Genomic DNA, 23850 nt, shown 5'->3' with positions numbered 1-23850 from the left:
ACTAAAATTTGTTTACTTTTGCTGTATGCTTGAAATTTTTCATAATAAAATGTTGAGAAAAAGTACAAGCATGAAAGTTATTAAAATATCCCAGTAACATGCCCGCAAAGGAAGTGGCCTTAGCCTTCTAGACAGAGTTAACCCCAGCAAGAGAACATGCATGTGTCTGAGTTCAGAAGAGCCGAGCCTTTCATACTTACTACATCACTAGAGCTGGACTGTGTGGCAGAAGAGGACGACACTGGACCTGATGAAGAGTTTGAAGAGTGTTTACTAAGAGATTCCGAGGTTTTACTTCTACATTTTCCAAGGGCTTCATTTTCTTCAGATAGATTATTATTACATTTATCTAACTGCTGAGTATCTACTATCAAGGTAACACCATTTCCTGAAAGAGTGGCAAAAGATTGGAAAACGTTTCTTCCCATTAAACACACACAACACAGAAAAGCCTCTAATACTCGGTCAATCAATCAAGGAAAATATCTTACCATTGCATGAAGGCTCAGGTCTATTCTTCAAGCCCCACTGCTTTGATATCCAATCTCTGTATGTGGCAACTTCATCTGTTACTCTAATTATCCTACCTAGTATGCTGCATATGTTTAAAAAGAAAGGGAGAGGGAGGGAGTAACATTAATTTGAAGATAAGAAGCCACAACCAATTTTGACACAATGGGCTGGTTATAGGTGGAACTTTTACCTTTCTGTTTCATTGTTGGGATAGTACTTTGCTATTGGTGACACAGCATGACTCAAAACAACGTAGGCATAATCAAAGGCCTGCTTCACTTGCATGGCCCCATATGAACTCCTTCCAACATCATTACCTTTAAAAGAAATATACGTAACATAGTAAGCTTGACTGTTGCTTAATATGTACTAAATGTTGACGACTCTCTTCCAGGAGAACAAGGGCCATAGCGATCCCACCAGAGTTGTGCCCGGAATCTGAGCTCTGGGCTGTACCCAAAATTCCACAGTCTCTGAATATGTGCATCACGGAGTCGGTATTTCATTATGGTGCATCAATTGCCAAAACGTATTCTGGCCCATCAAGAACTATCCCATTCCATACATAAACAATTATGCAAACAAAAGAAATAGCACCCTGTTCACTCCTAAGAGTGAAACCAAGCTATATTAGAAATATCTCTATATTTTTTGGGTTTATATTAGCTATATATATATTTCCCACTCTAAATTATGAGCCCCAAAAAAAACAAGAATCATCTTTCTGAAAAGTCTTCGTGTCCTTTGGCCAAAGGTTTTGAACAGGGAAGGCTACCATGGAATGTTTCCTCAATGAATAAACACACAGAACTATTAATGCTGATAAGACAGTTCAATAAGCCAGAAAAGGGTTCCTAGGCAACTACTGTATCTCTTCATTCCCTTTCCTTACTCATTTTCAAAGTTTACACATTAAAGCAAATGACTAAAAGCACTTCCACTAAAGTCCAACAATGCAGAATCTAAATATTTTACGATTATATCAGAAAAAAAGATTGCTCAAAAAAATCAGGACACAAGCAAGCAAACAGAACTTCACAAAAGCTTGGAAGGAATTTACTTTCTGCTCACTTTCAAGCCCACACGAAGCTGGAAAAAGTACAAAAGGACATGCAAAATCAAAGAGGAAAGGAATAATTCAAAAAGAAAATACATTGTCTCCTTACACCCTTCAGTTCATGAATTCAGAGATATATTACTATGCTTGCTGCCTCTGAGGACTTCAGAATCGACTCATTAAAGCCTCATTAATTGCTGATAATTGACTGTAATCAAGGCAATAAGAACCCAAGGAAAAGGAGAAGCAGCCACCAAACATGAACCCATCCAAATAAGTGAATAGCCTATTCTACTATACTTTTAGGGTTAATCAGATTCTAGCCCCAACCTATCTAGAAGTCTCCAAGGTGTTTTTCTATTGTCTGTGTCTATTTATTTTGGTGTGTTTGCTCATGAAATATTTTGATGAAAAAAGAATAACAAGTAGTTGTTCCTTCATTTTTCATCTAAAGAGAGTTTAATAAGGTGACTGATAGTGCCCTCTCTTTGAATGCCCACAAATTTACCTAATTTCAATACCTGGTTGTAAAGGATCTTCGATATAAAGCATTGATGGCCTGTAGCCATCTAGCATATTTTTCTGTACTTCATCTTTGGCCACATATGAACCACCATCCTTTATCCGGATGCCAGTCTTTAAATAATTGAAGTGTCGTCCATATAATTCAAAAAATTCTATTAAGAGAACACCATAGTTTGTATTGGGGATGCAAGCATCTTCCCTGGGATGTAACTAAAAGCAGAAAAGAAGAAATTATATTGGATTTTTGCTAAATTATCAAGGAGGGGGGAATAAATGATATTCTAACTTCTACAAGCAATAGTATTATAATTTTGGTTTAGCATAATAATCGATAATGGGATAATAGCAGGCTATCCTGCTGCTACACACAACACTAAAGCCCCATGATATGGGATTGGCGGGAGACTGTAAGGCTGAATTTTACGGCTGCACCAGGCTGCCGGCAAGGCTGGCTTGGCCCAACACATCAGCAAAGTCCTTCTGACTCATGAGTAGACTCAGGCAGTTGGCAACTCTGCGCCAAATAAACACACCCACTTAAAATACTAAGACTCTAATTCACATACCCAAATAGCAGGTCTCAATTCCAACTAATCTTACAAGATTACAAGATTAGCTGCTTAGAAGACATTCTTATTGTTGGCATTTATACTATTTATGCTTATGGAAACCAGGCCATACATTTTGCATGTTAAAATTTGCAGTGGAAAGTCTCAAAAATACTAGAATGTATGGGTTTAAAATCAAAAATAGTCTTTCATAGGAATTTAAAAATACTTATTTGCTAAATGATAAAAATGTACCCAGTTTAAAGGGAAAAGCTGTAGGTAATCAAGGAAAGCAATTACGAGTTGATTTAGATTTTTTCCAAAATGTTTCCCCAGCTGACTGATCACTTTTGCTTTTAGTGTGCACTACCATGGTATACCCATGAGACTTACCTGAAGGAAACTGACTGCCATTAAAAAGAGACTATAAGAACCAATTCCACCTGTAAATACTTCATTAAGGTCCCTCTGCAATAGGAATTGTTTCAATACTAAAACCAAGTATGGCAATACAGGATATTTCTGAAAAAGAAAATTGCATTTTCAATGAATTCCTGTGTCAGCTATCAGCAACAGATCTAAGCATTAAGGAGGGCATCAATTGGTCCTTACATTATAAAATTTGGTAGAGATATACAACATACTTAATTTCTTATTTAAGAGTAAACTAGTACAAAAAAGTAAGCTATAGATAGTGAAACGGTTCTCCTCTTATATCTAAAATGTAAGACATATATACATAAATAATGACATCTAAGCACTTGCTACAGGGCCAGGCACAGTGGCTCACGCCTGGAATCCTAACGTTTTGGCAGGCCAAGGCAGGTAGATCACCTGAGGTCAGGAGTTTGAGACCAGCCTGGCCAACATGATGAAACCCTGTCCCTACTAAAAACACAAGAAGTAGCTGGGAGTGGTGGCGGGTGCCTGTAATCCCAGCTACTTGGGAGGCTGCGGCAGGACAATCACTTGAACCTGGGAGGCAGAGGTCACAGTGAGGCAAGATCATGCCACTGAACTCCAGCCTGGGTGACAGAACAAGACTCTATCTCAAAAGGGAAAAAAAAAGGACTTGCTATAGGACAAAAACACTAACAGCATGTATCTGATGATGCTCATTTGTGACTATGGCCCTCTACTATTCATTTGTAAACATACAATAGAAAGAGTTCAAGGACAAAATCACCAACATCTTTTTTTTTTTTTTTGAGACAGAGTCTGGCTTTGTTACCCAGGCTGGAGTGTAGTGGCATGATCTTGGCTTTGCAACCTCCGCCTCCCTGGTTCAAGTGATTCTCCTGCCTCAGCCTCCTGAGCACCTGACACTACAGGCGTGTACCACCGCACCCAGCTAATTTTTGTATTTTTAGTAGAGATGGGGTTTCACCATATTGGTCAGGCTGGTCTTGAACTCCTGAACTTGTGATCTGCCCACTTCAGCTTTCCAAAGTGCTGGGATTACGGGCGTGAGCCACCGCGCCTGGCCTCCAACATCTTAAAGCACTAAATCAGTGAGATTTTTAAGAATCACTTTTCTTGGTGGTGTACCACTGTAGACTAGGGACCTTTTTGCCACAGTCCTGGAGCAAACAAGAATCCTGCCTACTGACTTGCACACAGCTAATGACCACACACAGACCACCCCTCCCTTCCACTTTTTACAGAGAATGAGGCAGGGCTACCCGAGAGAACACCTGAGCTGGCATGTGTGTACAGAATGAGTCTACCTTTTGCTGTGCACATATTCATTCATTCACTCCTCTTTGCAAGCAATGCCCTAGTCTGGGGCCACTGAGGGAAAAAAGGCAGGCACAACATCTTCAAAGAAATCTTAAAAGCTATTATTACTAGAAGTGGTAAAATCACTAGTGATTTTAACAAGCTTATACTTTTGCAAATTGTATCAAACTAAGCAAGCACAGAAAAGAACAAAAATACGGAGAAATAAGAGTTTTTAAACATTGTGGGCTTGGTGCGGTGGCTCACAACTGTAATCCTAGCACTTTGCGAGGCCGAGGGAGGCAGATCACTTGAAATCAGGAGGTCGAGACCAGCCTGGCCAACATGGCAAAACGCTATCTCTACTAAAAATACAAAATTAAGCTGGGTATGGTGGCATACATATGCAGTCCCAGCTATTCAGAAGGCTGAGGCACAAGAATTGTTTGAACTTGGGAGGTGGAGTGTACAATGAGCCAAGATCACGCCACTGCACTCGAGCCTGGGTGACAGAATAAGACTCTGTCTAAAGACAAACAAAAAACTACATTGTGGTTGAAGTCAGTCTAGATACAGTCCCTTTTCAAAGAACATTTGTGGGTCAGGTGTGGTGGCCCATGCCTGTAATCCCAACAGTATGGGATGCCAAGGAAGGAGTACTGCTTGAGCACAGGAGTTTAAGAACAGTCTTGGCAACATAGCAAGACCTCATCTCTACTTAAAAAAGAGTTAGCTGGGTGTGGTGGGCACTCCTGTGATTCCAGCAACTCAGGAACCTATGGCAGGAAGATCACTTGAGCACACAAGAGGCTGAGGCTGCAGTGAGCCATGATCACTGCATCCAGCCTGGGTAACAGAGGTAACACTTTCAAAAAGTGAAAGAAAGAAGCAGCAAGGGGAAGGGAGAAAAGAAAAGGAAAAGAAAAGAAACAAAGGAAGGAAGGAAGGGAAAAAGAGAGTAAAGGAAAAGGGAGAGACAGAGGAAGAGAGGGAGGGATAGAGACAGGAAGAAGAAAAGGGGAGAGGGAGAGAGAGAATGAATATATGTAAGATTAAATAATTAGGGAAACATTCAACAGAATTTATCTGGATATACCATTTTACCCAAAAATTTTGATTCTGGGAATCTTCCTACAAACATTTTGCTCGTGTAAAGCAAGATGCATGTATGGAAGTATATTTGTCAATCCCTTTTTCTAACAGCAAAAGAAAAACAGGAACAACACTAAAGAACTGCTAAATCAGGCTGTGACCTGCTAAATCAGGTAGTCACAGCCTTACAAAAGACTACTGCCTGTGTAACCAACAACAAGAATAAAGCAAGCCTGTATGTGCTAACATGGATGAAATCTCCAAAACATTAAGTTTTCACGAAGGTATAGGACAATGTGTATGTATAATGGGCTACTCCTTTTGCTTATAATAGTGAAGAACATAAAAAAGCAACATAAAAAATAATTGACAATTAGAAATTCTATAAAAATGAGCTAAGTATCTATGGTGTAAGGGTAACTCACTTTACACTGTCCTTTTATAGTGGTGAATATTATCATGCATATGAATTTCAATTTTTTTTCAAATTAAAAAAAATTTTTTTAATTTACTTTTTTTTTTTTTTTTTTTTGAGACAGAGTCTTACTTTATCGCCCAGGCTGGAGTGCAGTGGCACAATCTTGGCTCACTGCAACCTCTGCCGGACAGGTTCAAGCCATTCTCCTGTCTCAGCCTCCTGAGTAGCTGGGAATACAAGTGCCTACCACCATGCCCAGCTAATTTTTGTATTTTTAGTAGAGACGGGGTTTCACCGTCTTGGCCAGGCTGGTCTTGAAATTCTGACCTCATGATCCACCAGCCTCGGCCTCCCAAACTGCTGGGATTACAAGTGTGAGCCACCGTGTCCAGCCATGAATTTCAATTTTTAAAAGTTGTTTTCTCCAGAAAAAGAAAATACTAGACAGACAGACAGACACACACACACACACACACACACACACACACACACAGACACACACACTCTTCCAATAGAGTAGGATTATGGATAATATTTCTTTAACTTTTCTGCTTTTCTGTCTTCTGTACATTTATGCCAGATAATAATGTCTGCAACATCAAGTATTTAACACATTTTCTTTAAAAACAAAGAAAAAATAGAAATTTTAGAGCTGCTAGAGAAAAAAAAATTGTGAATATTCTAACAGAAGCCAAAGGAGTTAATGGTTTAGGTTAGAGGGGAGAAAGCTGACAATTATCTAATTATGTAAAATGTTCCACAGATCTTGGAAGAAAACAGAACAAAAATAAACTTAAATCATTTCAAAATAGAAGTAAGGAGGACTGTAGGAACACCTTAAAGGTAATTTAGGAATTAAAATATAGAAAAGGCTCTTAAAATTCTTAACCTATTTCCTGTTTAGAAAAAAAAAAGGGCAGCTCACTGCCAGCACAGTATTCTTGATGCATACAGAAAATGGGTTAAAGGAAAGGTTCTTAAGGTTCTCAATCTGAATTTGTGGAGATTTTTTAAAAAAAGATGGAATCAACTGTGTAGCAGGATTTCATCTCTTCTGCTCTCCAAAGGAGGATCTATAGCAGACAATTTCTTCAAAAGCTTTCTCAACTTTTAATTCTTACTTGAGGTCACATTATAAGTTAATCACTGATTGTTACAAGCAGGTTCAAAGCAAAATCATTGCACACAAAAGTAAGGTGCAGGCCGAGCATGGTGCCTCATGCCTGTAATCCCAGTGCTATGGGAAGCAGAGGCAGGAGGATTACTTGAGGCCAGGAGTTAGAGACCAGCCCCTGGCCAACATAATGAGACCACAACACTACAAAAAACCACAAAAAATAGCCAGGTTTGGTGGTTCACACCTGTAGTCCCAGCTACTTGGGACACTAAGGTGAGATGATCACTTCAACCCAGGAGTCTGAGGCTGCAGTGGGCCATGATCCATCCACTGCACTCCAGCCTAGGTGACAGAGTGAGACCCTAGCTCTATTTAAAAAAAAAAAAAAGAGAGCGAGTGAGCGAGCAAGCGAGAGAGATGTATTTGTCAACAACATGGATATAAAAATATCAGAACACCTAGACAGAATCTTAAAAATTACATTTCTAATAGTTTTGTTGTATAAATACTATAAATTCTCTGACCTTGGTAAAATCTTTGATGAGGTCAGCTGCTCTCACACCATTCTGTACATTAAAGCTGATATCTACTTTCACTTCAGTAAAGGAATCTGTTAATTTAATAATAGGTACCTATAAAGAGAAGAAAGGTAAAATGTAAATGCTTTAACCAGATTAAATGATAAAAAGAGGGAACGTAAGCTTACTAGATATGAGGTCTCCATCGTCTCATGAGAGCATAGCAATATTGAGTATTCTAAACACGGCGCACCCCAGTAAACCTCGTCTGCTACAAATAACCATATGCTGCATATTTAGCATTGGGCCCCATACAATATATTTTGTAATGCTATCAATTGAGAATTTTGTTTGGTGTCCAAACAATTTTTTTATTATTTTTATTGTTTATATTTAAGGTATACATGTTTCGATATATTTGATATACATACTGAAGTGATTACTACAGTCAAGTAAATTAATATGCCTGTCACCTCATATATTAGCTGACATATAGTTATAATGATAATTTAAAACCTTCCTCAATACTTTGGAGAACACTGAGTGTAAGATGAAGAACTTATGAATGACAGGTTCTGTGAATGTTTTGTATCATCAAACTGTTTCTAATAAGAAAATCGCTGGATTCTTCAGGGATACACAACAACCCATGTGCATTACTGGTCAGTTTTGCAAATAGCCCAAAAATCAAACTGACAAGGTAAGATATGAAAATTATTCTTAAAAACAGATAGGATTATTTACACAACATATTAGGGGTTCTTTTTTTTAAAATGTTCCAACTTGGGCAACACAGGGAGACCCTATCTCTACAATAATTTTTTAAAAAAATAAGTAGGGCATGGTAGGGTGTGCCTGCAGCTACACATGAAGCTGAGGTGGGAGGATCACTTGAGTCCAGGAGTTCAAGACCAGCCAGGACAATATAGTGACACTGTGTGTCTCTTAAAAACAAAAAAAACAAAACTGAATAAAACAAACATCTATAAAAATCTGAGTATTGTGTATGATAAAATTGGGCATTTTGCTACTGTTAAAAAGAAATGCAGGCTGGGTGTGGTGGCTCATGCCTGTTAATCTCAACACTTTGGGAGGCTGAGGCAGGTGGATCGCTTGAGCCCAAAGCATTTGAGACCAGTCTGGGCAACACAGTAAAACCCTGCCTCCATAAAAAATACAAAAAAATTAACTGGGCATGGCAGGTTCTGTCTGTAGTCCCACTCCTCAAGAGGATGAGGTAGAAGGATTACGTGAGCCCAGGAGGTACAGGTTGCAGTGAGCTGAGATTGTGTGGTTGCACTCCAGGCTGGACAACCAGAAAACTTTTTATGTGCAAACACCATGACACTAACAAAATGAAAGAATAATTCACTTGCAATCTAACTGTGCTCACCAAACTTTAATTTTAATTCAAGTTTCATAGATAAATAACTAAGGATTTTAATACAAAAGGCTGCAGAACTTACAGTCGCTTTGTCTAAAACTTTCACTGAATCCTCATCTGCGACTTTGTGTTTCCGGAGAGCTTCTTCCAGAGTCCAGAGGGGTAGGTTCTCCCACTTCCCAAACACCACTAGGTCAATGTCACTGAACACAGAATACATACACAAGAGGGTCTGAAGAAGCTGGAAACTTGTTTTAGCTGACATTCATGCTTATAGACTTCATTAGTACAATTAAAATTGATTTCCCATCCTGTCCAATGAAGACTAAATGTGTTGGTAATGATTTTGTGGAGAGGGGAAAGCAATTAATGTCTTTTTTCCTTAAAGGATTCTGGTACTCAACATAATGACATTCCTATCTGGATGAGCTTAATTGTGACTCAGAAATATTATGAAGTGCTTTAAGCTGGATGCAGAGCAGGTATCCAGCAGGCTACCATTTGTGTTAACACACACATATGTCCTTTTATATGCACAGATATCTCTGAAAGGATATGTAAGAAATTGGTAAAATTGGTTGTTCCAAGGAGAAGGAGGGGGCAGAGGTGGGATTGAGACTTTTCACTATATTGATTTTTGTGCCTTTTCCAAATGTGAACTATGTGAATGTACTACCTATTCATAAAGTTTATGTGAATTTTTAAAGAAAAAGTGATTTTTCATGTTTTACTGAAGCTGAGAACCTAAACAAGAAATATGAACTTGAAGTTGAGTATTTTATGACTTTTGTAGGCCAAGGTCATCTATGGGAAGAATGGAAATTGCCAGGGTCTGTCCACTTCAACACACTTTAATTGGGGTAAAAGTACACCAAATCAAGCTCAAATCAAAAAACATAATGCTGACTTTATTCTGGAGAGATTAAAATTTAAAATAATAGTAACCTTGATGGAATGTCCAAACAATTTCAATTGTTAGAGAGCAAGTATTCACCTTTCAGAGAAACATTACCATTTCCCAAAAAAGAGCCTACAAGGCTGTGTGTCAAGAGGTCTTATCTGAGAAGACTGAAACTGAACAAGAATCCTTAAAAGACCAAGATCTTTCTCAGAGAAGAGATCTGTACCCTGAATTTCTGGATCAGGATGCTGGAACCATAACTAGTAGAATGAGTTCTTAATTTGAAAGCAAGAGTGAGTGTGATAATCAGTGAGCGAGAGAGCAGGACCTGACACTGTAGAGGATATATAATCAGACACTTTATCATGATACTACATTAACATCTGTGTGGGCGGGTTAAGTTATGGGACGAGCAATACTCTGCCAGGTAGTCAATTTCTAAAATTAGTAACTAATTGATTCCACTGCAACATGTTCCCTTTTCCATCTCTATGTACCATCTATATCTTGATGATGTGAAGTGATATTCTACTTTAAGGTAAATCAAATTAAATGCTAGTAAATCCATTTTTGTTTTGTAAATTTGTTTTGTTCCTTACACATTTGACAATCAAAATGAATACACTCTAGGAAAAGGTACAGTCCTTTGAAAGCTTCATGAGTGTACTAACCTAGTAGGTAAATATAGGCCAGTTTTAAAACTTCCAAATATCTGGACCTGAAACAGAAAAAGAAGTTATTATATTGAGTTATCCGATAAAAAGTGACCAAGACATGGAGAAATGTCAGTTTTTGCTATCCTCTACTGGTATGTTTTGGTATGACAAGAGCATTTTTTTTTTTCTAACCCCATGCTTCATGAAGTGTGGATTCTGTTTCACAAGCAGACATTCTGAATATAATTTAAATGTATCCAGTTCAAATATGAAACACATGGACCAAAATGCAGTTGTCCCTTAGTATCATCAGGAGATTGGTTTCAGTCCCACCATGCCAAAATCTGAAAATGCTCTAGTCCCCGCTATAAAATGGCATAGTAACTGCATATAACCTATGCAAATCCTCCTATATACGTCATCTCTAGATCACTTATAATACCTAGTACAATGTAAATGCTATAGAAACAGTTGTTATACTGTATTTTAAAAACAATTTGTATTGCTTTTATTGTTGCATTGTTATTTTTATAGGCCTTTTTTCCCCCGTGAATATTTTCAATCCACTGTTGGTTGAATACGGAGATGCAGAACCTGTGGATACAGAAAGTCAACCACAGGAAACTTTCAGAAGTAGTTCAGATCACTAACTTTCTCTCATTATCCAGAAACGAAATCAAAAATCCTTACTTCTTGTTCTCTAAGCAGGAGTCTTCCAATACTAAATTACTAAATTGGGGTCAGACTACTTCAACTATAGGGCAAGTGTGGGCCCCTAGGTCAATTCCATAGAGAACATCAGGCACCATCATTATAACATCATGCTGCGGCATAAAACTGGGATGCACTCTACCTCAACCCATGGAGAAGAGTAGAACTCAGGCAGGACTGTGTATGCGGGTAATCGTAATAAAAGGATAGGCCGGACGCTGTGGCTCATGCCTGTAATCCCAGCACTTTGGGAGGCCAAGGCAGGTGGATCACCTGAGGTCAGGAGTTCAAGACCAGCCTGGCCGACATGGTGAAACCCCGCCTCTACTAAAAATACAAAAATTAGCCAGATGTGGTGACTGGTGCCTATAATCCCAGCTACTTAGAAGGCTGAGACATGAGAATCGCTTGAACCCAGGAGGCAGAGGGTGCAGTGAGCCGAGATCGTGCCACTACACTCCAGCCTGGGTGACAGAGTGAGACTCCATTTCGGAGGAAAGAAAAAAAAGGATAAACAGTGAAACCAATTCAACCTTTGAGGCGAGATGAACCTGGGAGCCTAAACACAAGCTCATGTTCCTCATCTGAAGGTAGATGTATCATGGCTGCCTGGCAGAAGATAGATACATAGATTTGGAGAGAGAGAGAGAGAGAAAGAGAGAGACAGCGTGCACACGCGAGCGCGACAGACAGATAGCGTCCACCTAAGAAAGATAAAGGTTAAGTTAGATCAGGGCTTCTCAACATTGCCATTTGGGGGCAGATAATTCTTTGCTGTAAGGGCCTGTACTGTTCATAGAATGGCTGGCAGCATCCATGGCCTCTCCCCACTAGGTGCTAGCAGTGTGTACCTAGTTAGGACAATAAAAAATATCTCGGCTATTGCCAAATGCCCCTGAAAGCAAAATAACCACCAGCTGAAAACAACTGATTTGAATCACATAAGAGAAAGAATGCAATATTATGGTCACTGCTCATAAAATATTAGTATCCTCACCTTTTCCCTTTACCTACAGTGTCATATACATACTGTCATATAAATACAAGTGCCATATACATACAAGTTTTACATACAGTGAAACTTATTTGTTTTGCCAACTGGACAAAAACCTTCCCTGGCTTTCCTACCACCTCCCAGGAGAGTGAATAAAGACAAGCTATAGAACACAAAGTAATGGATTCTATTAATATTACTTTTTGTAATTCTTTGCATACACAAAATTGTAGAAGAGGCCCTCAAATGTTCCTAAAAAGTGAAGGATTAACTTGGTACCAGTAACAAGCCAAGTGCGGTGACTCATGAACTATAATCCTAACACTTTGGGAGGCCAAAGTGGGCAGAATGCTTGAGCCCAGGAGTTTGAGACCAGATTGGCGATACAGGGAGACCCAGAGTCTACAAAAAATACAAAAATTAGCTAGATGTGGTGGCATGTACCTGTTGTCCCAGCTACTCAGGATGCTGAGGTGGATCACTTGAGCTCAGGAAATCAGGGCTGCAGTGAGCCGTGATCGCACTACTGCACTCCAGCCTCAGCATCAGAGTGAGACCCCCATCTCGAAAACAAAAAAACAGAAGACTTAACTACTAGTAACAAAAATAACAAATAAGCCAAGAAGAAATCCTGAGCAATCATTTTGTTCACTGACTGGAAGCTATCTAAAACACAATTAGCTGGTCTGAGAGGGATGAAGAAATGGCAATTTCAGGAGAGAAATAAGAAAAGAGTTATGCCTGCAGTAGCCAAAGGAAATGAACTTGTAGTAACAAAAGTTCTTACGTGACATTTCATTCAGCCATAAACAATTATATAATGTTTACCCTGGCAGGCTGGAACTAAGTAGTAATGAGGTTTTGATATAGCATATCCAATAACAGACTACTACAACAATGAGGTTTGATTCGTCTTTCTTCTCTTTACACTAATAATGCCTAAAGATAGCTTGCCTTTAGTAGTTAGTTGCTACTGGCACTACAAAAAAAAAGAAGTTATTAGTTATCTAAACCAATGAAAATAATTAGGAAGCTTCAAACTTTAAAGACTGCAGAAAATTGTTTGCTTTAAAATTTAATTAGACCACAACTCTATAGAGCACTTCTACTTGCATGTGAGGACTGGCATGAGATACCAGCAGACAGGCTTCCATCCCATGGACAAGGACCACCCTACGCACCAGCTACCCAGGTAGGGACTCACGTCAGCGCTGGGCCAGAGCTCCTTAATTACACTCTCAATCCTGTTCACCACCTCCATCCGCATCTTCTCCTCCTCAGGTCTTGGAGACATGTATTCATAAAAATCACTGATTTCTTCATGCAGACTGAAGAAAAAAGCAGAAAAGTTAATATGAACAGGGTCACTCTAATGAGAAATCACTATCTTAAATAATCTTATATAATTAAGTCTTATAATTCAGCTGATGACTACCTTAATTTTAATGTTATAACTCAAGATAAGCTAAAATGGGAAGGTACAGAATTCAATCAAAAAAGCCAAAATAACTAAATTTAAGAAATTTCCTGTGCAAAACACTTGCTGGGGTACTGGTGATTAAAAAACAGAAAAAAAGCATACAGGCTGGCCTCTGCCTTTCCACTTCTGATCTAGTAGACACAAGAAGATACTGAACCCAGGTGACACAGGCAAGCTTCCTGGCAGTGGGGACTGACCCTCTTACCTCTCAGGAATCCATTCCTCACAGTAGCAAACAGTACACCTTTCACAATGTTTGCTCAGTGAATTGAATTAAGTGTCAAATGAACAAATCAGCCAGTGAACAACAGCAAAGTCTTGAAAAGAATGGCTGGCAGACAAAGGCTCCATGGAGGAGCTGAAGACTTCCAGAGCCTGCGAGGTACAGGGCAACCAGCCAGCTACATGGGCTGTGGCAGGCAGAGTGGGAGAAGCATCTGAAGAGGAAGGCAGGCCCCAGTAGAAGGCAGGCTCTAAATGACTGGCTAAGAGGTTCAAGCTTTCCCCCAGTGGCAACAGAGCTATTTAAATGCTTCTGAGAGGACTAGGGAGAGACTGACTTTAAAAATGCAGCATTTTAAAAGATTAAACTGACAACTGTGCAAACAATGCACCAGTGAAGAGACCAGGCTGGATGCAGGGAAAAGCCATGAATCACTGAGTATATAGAAGGACTGGATGACCTAGAGGATGGTGGCAGGAAAGGGGTGGGCTCCAGAAACAAAACACACACACGTACCCACACCTTGTGGCCAGGCGCAGCACCTGACTAACATGGTGGTAGGGGCTAAAGATGCCTTCGAGGGCTGAAGCCTCAGGGACTGAGAGAAAGCTACTGGTCTGGATGAAAGGACAAACTCATTGGGCTGAGCAATGACTTGAATGTGGTCAAGATGGGGAACAGAGAGAAAGCACATTCCTTTCTAAGTTGGTGAGGCTGTGAAGAGCTATGGCTGGGAAGGGAAAGTGAAGTGGTCAGCTCATCTTCCCTGGAGCACTGACCACCCATAAGCCTGAGCCACAGAGGTAAGCACAGGGTCTCTCCCAACTGGGACAGACCAGGAGGCTTGGAGCAACAGGTGCAAAGAGCCTCAGGGCAAGGAGGGGGAGGGAGTTTGGCCTGGGGCATAGCACTGGGAAGGAAAGGCAGACACAGCTTCCCAGAGCCTTGAAGAAGGGGCATGCCTGCAACTGCATGGCACCTTCAGGGCCCAGAGTCAGAAGCTGGAAAAACTGGCAGACCAAAAATCATTTTAGAGAAGGGAAAAAAAAAGTTTCTACAGCCCAATCCCCAAAGGCTATAACTTTTGCTACAAGAAACCCTGGAAACTGAAAATTGGGCTGATTAAGCAATCAATAGTTCCTCCCTCTTCTGGTTTTTTACTTTTAGCCTAAGAGTCAAAAAACTTGAGTTCTAGACTCAGCTTCTACCTGAGGGCAGCTGTGTTCCCTATGACAGGTGACTGGCACTCTCAGGCTTCAGTGTGTCAGGTACAGCACACCAGCTGGTGAGCAGGAGCCTTGTTTCAGGCCTTTAGTTTCAAAACCTGGGCCTTTTGTGGAGGATGATTTACAACAGTGTTCAGCCTGCTTACTATGCAACATGTCCTAAAAAGTGAATCTTAAACTCCAGAAAGGTCTGTAGGTTCATCCAGAAGATATCCCAGTGGGGCCATTTTCCTTGCTATATCCCTGGGTACCTTGGGACCTTAAACTTCTGTTTCGAAGTTTTGTTTTGTTCTGACTTTCCCAGGTTTGATTTTGTTCTCTAAGGTTATCTATCCCCTTCTGCTTCTTGAAGACAACAGCTGAACGGGAATAGCTGTTAGGGAGCTTAGGGCTTGCTGTGCTCTTCTGCACAGGTCGGCTGGCAAAGATGAGGGCCATGAATAAACAACAGAACAAATGGACTGCTTCTTATCTCACTGCATAGTCTACTGTGAGTAATCACAGTTTATTTGTAGTTCTAAAACAGATCAATAAAAAAACTGTATTTTAACCAACAGGGGGGAAAAAACCTCCTAAACGTGACTGCATCTACTCTCAAGGCCCCCTTGTGCATTTTCTAATTCAAATAAAGGCAAAAAATATTTAGCACAACTGCCAGCCAATCTGAAGTCATAAGAAACTGATTAAGAAGAATTCATTCTCTCTGGCAGAAGACTTTCCTATACAATGGGGAAAAAAAAAAAGAATTCATTCTCTGGCCGGGCACAGTGGCTCACGCCTGTAATCCCAGCACTTTGGGAGGCTGAGGCAGGCAGATCACCTGAGGCCAGGAGTTTGAGACCAGACTGGCCAACATGGTGAAACCCCATCTCTACTAAAATACAAAAATTAGCTGGGCATGCTGGAGCATGCAGCACAAAAATCACTTGAATGTGGGAGGTGGAGGCTGCAGTGAGCTGAGATCATGCCACTGTACTCCAACCTGGGCAATGGAGTCAGACACCATCTCAAAAAAAAAGAGGATTCATTCTCTAAACATTACCAAGTGCCTACGTTCAAGGCACTAGGAAGAAACTGACTCGTCAAACATGATCCTTGCCCTGGGTCACTTGCATCTAACAATGAAAAGGAAGACTTACTTAAAGTACTTTTGTACTGTGCACAATGCATATATTCTGTACTATTCCACTGTAGACAGCTTCCAGATGAATGATTCAGAACTTTCCAATGATCACAGCTGCCCAAGATGGACTGGGTTGCCTTGTAGGCTAAGGTCACTACCAGCATACAGAAACTAGATGACCATGAGGCAAACAAAGGTCCAATAAAAGGGATTTCTGAACTTGGTAAAAATTGGAGAAGATTCTAAAATTCGCTTTCAGTGTTGTGATTCTAGGGTTCTAACTAGCACAATAATTTCGGGGGAAATTGTTACAGACTTAGAAGACAAGCTCTGACAACTACTCTTAACAATCAATAGCCCATGGCACCCTCCTACTTAAGGAAAAATGGTTCCACGGGTTACTGTATTTTGACTGATGTATATTTGCCACACTAGAAGGGGGGAAAGAGGAATACAGAAAAAGAGGAAGGCTATAATTAAAGCAAAACAGCCCATGCAAAGTCAGAAGAGGAAACCCAATCTCAGTTTCTCATCCACACCAGGCACAAGCATCACTATCTCACCTATATGTAACTAGCTATGTGTGAAATACTCAGAGATCAACCAGATAAAAAGTACCTTGGAACACTGAGCAAATAAACCTCAAGGACAGATTTTAAAATAATTCTGACGGTCTCTATCCCCAGGACTGAGTAATTTTACTGCCACAGTGCCTTACATATCCAGGTACTTAAAATACCCTGACAGACTGGAAATCCATTTGTTGAGTGTGCACTGTAAGTCTGGCTCTCATTTGAGTGCCACAGTGGACACCTGAGGAATTTTGTAGGTTTGCATTCACATGCTAATATAATTTTATGCCTCTGAAAGCATCCAAGTACACAGAGAAAACTTCAGTTTCTCCGGTGTTTGGATCAAAATTTAATATGATTTATAAATAGGTACTGCTGAACAACACACGCCTAGTGTTACAGTTTCTCATATGAAATTATAAATTACACTGAATGACAAAATTACAGAATATAACTCTTCTGTGATCTGAACTCACATGTACCCAAACTACAGTGCCCTGTGAAGAATATCAGTGTTTTTATGTTAAAAGGAAAAGTGGCCCAGCCACAGCGGCTCATCCATGTAACCCTAGCACTTTGGGAGGCTGAAGTGGGTGGACTGCTTGAGTCCAGGAGTTCTAGACCAGCCTGGATGACATGGTGAAACCCCATCTCTATAAAAATACAAAAAATAAGCTGGCTGCAGTGGCTCACGCCTGTAATCCCAGCACTTTGGGAGGCCGAGGCGGGCAGACCACGACCAGGTCAGGAGTTTGAGACCAGCCTGACCAACATGGTGAAACCCCGTCTCTACTAAGAATACAAAAATTAGCCGAGCCTGGTGGCGCACACCTGTATCCACTCGGGGGGCTAAGGCAGGAGAATCACTTGAACCTGGGAGGTGGAAGTTGCAGTGAGCCGAGATCATGCCACTGAACTCCAGACTGGGCAACAGAGCAAGACTCTGACCCACAGACAGCCCCTCTGCTTAGCACCATCCTGTGTGGCTCATCCACACTTCTGTTCAGGGGTGACACTGCTTCCCCAAGAGGTACCTGCCCAGAAACAGCATGTCTGAACCCACCTCCACATCAAGGTCCACTTTTTCCAGTTCTATAACTGAAGTCAGACCCCTTTAATTACCAACTTCATCCTTACATGAAGGAACTGACAGAGTTCTATTCAGTAACTGTCAATAACAGGACATCCCTCCACCAAAAAAACTGTCAACAACAGGACATCCCCTCACCAAAAAAAAAAAAAAAAATCTTAAGGTCCATGATATCCAATTTTGAAACGGATATATTAAAAAGGCACTCATATACATGTGGGTAAGTATAAATTACTACAATCTCTCCAGAGGTTGTTCTACTAATAAATGATACCATTTACGCAAATAATTTTAAAAATTTCCCTTCTTTTAATCCTCCAGAAATATTTTCATGAGGGAACAAGGATATCTGTATAAGGATGCTCGCCACAGGATTACTAGAATACTAAAAAATTTAAAAACGATATCAATGTCCATCAACAGGATTTAATTAAATAATCATAGAAGCACCCCCTGACTGACTTTCTCTTTATAGCCAATAACATTTTTAAAAGAATGAAGTAAAGCTATATAAGCTGATAAGGATGTCAGATATGTTAACTTTGAAAGAAAATGCACAAAAAATGTGTTCGGCAGAACCCCTTTTGTATGCATTAGAAAGACGTGCAGGGGCAGACGTGGTGGCTCACGCCTGTAATCCCAGCACTTTAGGAGGCTGAGACGGGTGGATCACTTGTGGTCAGGAGTTTGAGGCCAGCCTGGCTAATATGGTGAAACCCGTCCCTACTGAAAATATAAAAATTAGCTGGGCATGGTGGTGGGTGCCCATAATCCCAGCTATTCAGGAGGCTGAGGCATGAAAATCGCTTGAACCCAGGAGGCAGAGGTTGCAGCAAGCCGAGATCACATCACTGCACTCCAGCCTGAGCGATAGAACAAGACTCCATCTCAACAAAAAAAAAAAAAAAAAAAAAAAAAGGACATGTAAACACACACACAGAAGAGACACAAAATATGTTCCTATTTGCAATGCAAGTTTTCTGGAAGGAGGACTGTTAAAGAGATTACCTTAGGGACAGGGACTTTTGCCCAGTGGAGGGTACAGGCAGGAGAGTTAGGAAGACTTTCACTTTTTATTTTGTACCTTCCTTCCTGTATTACTATAATTTTTTAAAAAAACATCAGCATGTATTTGTCTGCTTTTCAAACACCGATTATTGTCTTCTTGATGAGATTATAGGCCAGATTTGTTGTCGCCTTTGTATTTTCCCATGTGAAAAATACAGTTCTGAGTTACGTGTTCCATTCACTAACTGGCCCTCTGCTCAACTCACATAGAACAGAGTCTATATACGATAGATACTGTTAACAGTGATTACATCTGTAGAAGGACTAGGGGGGTTATTTTAAGAAAAATGCATACATGTTAATGAACAATGTATATTTTAAAACAAGAACTTCATAACAAAAAAATTCATTACAGAAAACTAACACAAAGCAGAAGCACTTAAATTACTCTAGTAATCTAACCTTACAGGCACACTTAGAAAGAGGGTGATGTGGGCTGGCTATGGAAGGAGCTCAGTGGCTAGCCTTCGGGCAATATTGACACCTTGGAACACAGAAGACCCCCAAACCTAGGAATGTAGTGACAGCAAACACCAGTACATTTGGCAAAGTTTCTGCATGCCCAGCACAGTGTGTGTGCTGAGTTTCTGCTAGTGTCTGGCCCACCCTGAGATTTATATACTCAAACATGTTGCAAGGCAAATTTCTGGAAGAATACACAAAAACTGCTAAGCAGGACTTTCCTCTGGGGTGGAACAGAGGTCTGAATTTGCAGATTTTGTACTGTTTGATTTTTTTCAAACCTGCCTCGGCACCAAGAGGAGTGAGTGACTCAAGGCCCTGAGGTGACGGCAGTGCAATGATTGACATCTTCAGGAGACTGCAGATGGATCTTTACCAAGAAACTCATGCACACATCCAGCCTCCTGTACTTGCAGCTCCCAGCTAGACATCTCTACCAAGATGTCGCCTCAAACTAAACAAGTCCAAAATACAACTGCTTGTCATTCTCTTAAACCTATCCCTACTCCTTGCGTTTTCCTCCCTGAGTTACTGTTTCCTTGAATGGAAACTTTGGTCTTCATCTACGGAGCCAAGAGGTTTCCATATCCTTCTACCCTAAACCAAAACCCAAAACACTGCCAAATCAGACCCTGTCCCTCCACCTTCCCTGACAGTGTTTTGATTTCAAGTCCTTTTTTCTCTCACAGAATACTGTGGCAGCCTCCAAACTGGTCACCCTGCCATGAGCTTCTCCCTAGGGTATCGCTGCATGATTACTGAGGTCCCCTTCGTTAGCCTACCTGTGTCACTTCCACACTCCTTATGGTAACATGGCCCACCTTTCTAGTCTCACTTCTGAAAGCTTCCGAGCCCTCTTCTAAGATAGTCCCACAGAACTGGACTGGGGCATGCCTTGCCTCTTCAAGAATCACCCTCTCACTCAGCTTTGGAGAGTTCAATATCAGCTTCTCTGTAAAATCCCCAGAGGCAGAATGACTTCAGAGCCTCCCAAGAGCTCCTAGAGGATGGCAGGCCAGGCCTACCTGTGGCAGAGCAGTCAGGCCTACAGGCCTCCCCACTCAGACTCAACTCTGCCTGCTTCGTTCGGCTCCGTGTGCCCAGATACACAGGACTCAGCACAGAGAAGCGCCTCCTTAGGGAGGGACCTTCTGTTCACAGGAGGACATCTACCAACCCCAATGTCCACATAGTCTCAAAAGGGACATGATGTTCCTTAAAATGAGCTCTGAACCAAGATCCAACAAAATGGATGCTCACACAGTGTGGCTGAGAACTGACAAAACCACAAAGGAGGACAATTTGACCCAAGAACTATAGATGTCCACTATCCCTAAAGAAGGCAATTCCACCTCTCAAAATATAGCCAAAGGAAGTAAGTCTGCATGGGCACAGAGATAAGGTGATAAAATATTCACAATCAACATGTAATTTTCTTTAAAAAGCCAAGGTTTACAAATGGAATGCCTAATGATTTACATTTTAAAGTCTGTACAATGTGCCTAACCTTCTACAGTACTGATAACAATACAAGGTCACTTGAAAAAAAGCCATGCCTAATTAGGAAGATCTCCAGTTCCGAAGCAGAAAGTCAAAACGCCCCCTCTCTCCTGTATTTGTGGACAAGAAAATTCATTCCCCTAAATAATCTGTACTATCTCCCAAGATTTAAAAAAAACAAGGGAGAGAGAAAATACAGATGATATACAGATTTTTCTTTCTTTCTTTTGTTTTTTTTTTAAAGATGGGGTTTCACCATGATGGCCAGGCTGGTTTTGAACTCCTGACCTCAGGTGATCCACCCACCTCGGCCTCCCAAAGTGTTAGGATTACAGGCGTGAGCCACCGTGCCCGGGGATATACAGATTTAAATACAGAAATACAGATTTAAAAGGAAAAAGAAAGAGCCCATATATCTTACTTCTATGAACACTGCAGGCATTTTCAGCAGTGAATCACGGCTAAGGAATGCCATATTTGCTATGGTAACCCTTCCTCGGTTAGGACATGAGAGTAAAAGTGCAGGGAATGGATACTCATCTATGTGTCCTAAATTACAGTTTTCATTTTTTAATTCTTTTAAGAGGTACTCGTGCCTGCTTTCCTAGAAATTAGAGCATTCCTTTTAAATACCATCGCCAGTTGCACTCAATTTCTGCACTATAATTTTTTAGGCCAATGTTTCAGAAGGATGGTTTTTCAGTTGATTTTCTCTTCCCACTTCGCTGCTATGAACAGAGATAATAAAAACCACCTGACTCTCCTCAGGCCTCTTTCTTTTGCCACCCAACCTTACCACTACTTTCAATTGATTATAAGGAGAGAACAAGAAAAGAAATCATTATCCACCAGTTGCTTTACCTAATTCAGGTCAAAAATTCTTTCCCCTTCCAATAAAATTTCTCAACTACCCAAACTCCTCTTGAGTAGATCTAACCAAATTTGGGTAAAGTCAGGAAGCCTAAAGAGAATGGTTGATGAATACATATTCTCTAAGATCAAATATGTCGAAACTAAAGCTTGATTAATAAATGTATTCCCCAAATGGGAAACCTTGAAATATCTGAGTGAAGAAAAAAACAAAACACAAATAAGGCAATCTTTCCAAATGTCAATAAGAAGTTTGTTATATTCTTATAATAATGAAATATGGATGTGTTTAACCTACATAATCCCAATACCAAAACTTCATTCATGGATTTATTTGTTGTTTCCTTTTAGTGGAAGGGCTGCTGGTATTTAAGAACAGATACTGCTCTGTAAAAACACAACCATTTGTAACATCTTTCTCTATGTTACAGTGCAGGTAAAAGAAGCACAGAATCAGCAAAGGGGCACCTTACATTCAAGGACCCCTACATATGAAAATCCCAGGGCACGGTGGCTCACACCTGTAATCCTAGCACTTTGGGAGGCCAAGGTGGGTGGATCACCTGAGGTCAAGAGTTCAACACCAGCCTGGCCATCATGGTGAAACCCCATCTTAAAAAAAAAAAAAAAGAAAAGAAAATCCCAGTATCCAAAACATACTAGCAGTGACTACTTGCTCAATAAATAATTTATATTAAATAGGACAAGCTCCCAACGCATATTTAAAATGTTTTAACTATTAGTAGTGACTACCTGGATAATGAAACTGGAAACAAGACTAATTTGGAGAAAAGATATCACAACTTTCTTTTTCTTTATTTTGGTACCAAATTTCTTTATTTGAAGGAATGGTACAAAGAACTTAAGTGGCTGCTTTGGTACAACTTATAGAAAAGGTAAAGGAAACCCCAATATGCATGCACTGCCTTGGTGACCAGGGAAGTCACCCGGTGGCTATGGGGAAATTAGCTTTCATTATCACTGTCTCCCAGGGTGTGCTTGTCAAAGAGATATTCTGCCAAGCCAGACTGGGGTGCTCCCATCTTGCACAAGTTGGTCACATGGTCACCCAATTCTTTGATGGATTTCACCTGCTCATTCAGATAATGTGTCTCAATGAAGTCACACAAATAGGGGTCATTTTTGTCAGTGGCCAGTTTGTGCAGTTTCAGTAGTGACTGATTCACATTTTTTTCCAAAGGTAATGCACACTCCAATGCCTTCGGCCCGCTCTTCCAGTCATCATGGTCTGGTTTCTTAATATCCTGAAGGAAGATGCGGCCACCTCCTTGGTTCTACAGCTTCATCCGTTTCTCGCCATGTTCCCTCTCCTCATGGGACTGGTGAAGAAAGTACTTGGCAAAGTTCTTCAAAGCCACATCACCGCGGTCAAAGTAATAAGACATGGACAGGTAAACACAGGAGGTGTAGAGCTCCAGGTTGATCTGGCGGTTGATGGCGGCCTCTGAATCCTGGTGATAGTTCTGGCGCACGTGTGAAGGTGATGCGGTCGTCATGGCGGCTGCTAAGGAGGGGCAGTGGTGGCGGTGGCTGCGCGGCACTGGAGAGGCGGCGGGGACCTTGGGGCGGTCCGAGGACGCGGTGTGGAGGTGACGGAGAGCTGGCTGTGCACGGCCGGCCGGGGTAGGGGACAAGCGCCGGGTTCTGTCCAAGCACTGCTGAAGCAGGAAACCGCAGCAACTCTCGGCGAAGAACGTCTCAGAACTTTCTTTTTCTACACTGTTGAAATATTTTGGCTAAGTGCTGGTATTTATTTTTTTCTTTATATTAGAGACGGTGTCTCACCATGTTGTCCAGGGTAGTCCCAAACTCCTGAGCTCAAGCAATCTGAGCACCTTAGCCTCCCAAAGTGCTGGAATTACAGGCATGCATCACTGCATCCAGCCTTTTTTTTCTTTTAATAGACAGAGTCTTCTTCTGTTACCAAGGCTGGAGTACAGTGGCTCACTCCACCCTCTGCCTCCAGGATTCAATGGATCCTCATGCCTCAGCCTCCTGAACAGCTGGAAAACAAGTGCATGCTGCCACATCCGGCTAATTTTTGTATTTTTGGTAGAGATGG

General features: G+C 40.9%; 1 protein-coding gene and 1 pseudogene across 3 annotated transcripts in view; both read right to left on the bottom strand.

The window, feature by feature from the left end:
- TENT4B (terminal nucleotidyltransferase 4B) overlaps positions 1-23850 on the bottom strand; it is a 76874-nt gene that overhangs the window by 10270 nt on the left and 42754 nt on the right. For 2 of the 3 annotated variants that reach the window (XM_032255683.1, XM_032255682.1), the window contains exons 2-10: positions 13358-13481; positions 10464-10510; positions 8974-9094; positions 7514-7621; positions 3037-3165; positions 2092-2305; positions 704-830; positions 492-595; positions 201-388 (exon numbers count right to left, since the gene is read on the bottom strand). In XM_032255683.1, coding sequence (XP_032111574.1) covers positions 201-388; positions 492-595; positions 704-830; positions 2092-2305; positions 3037-3165; positions 7514-7621; positions 8974-9094; positions 10464-10510; positions 13358-13481 — 1162 coding nt within the window. The remainder of the gene's footprint in view (positions 1-200; positions 389-491; positions 596-703; positions 831-2091; positions 2306-3036; positions 3166-7513; positions 7622-8973; positions 9095-10463; positions 10511-13357; positions 13482-23850) is intronic. The other variant, XM_032255684.1, reaches the window with a different exon arrangement.
- Positions 8256-23607, bottom strand: LOC116534916 (annotated as a pseudogene).

The sequence above is a fragment of the Sapajus apella genome, unplaced genomic scaffold (genome assembly GCF_009761245.1).
Source record: "Sapajus apella isolate SASKATOON/1434 unplaced genomic scaffold, GSC_monkey_1.0 scaffold90, whole genome shotgun sequence".
NCBI lineage: Eukaryota > Metazoa > Chordata > Mammalia > Primates > Cebidae > Sapajus > Sapajus apella.
This window is presented reverse-complemented; position numbering and strand designations above follow the sequence as displayed.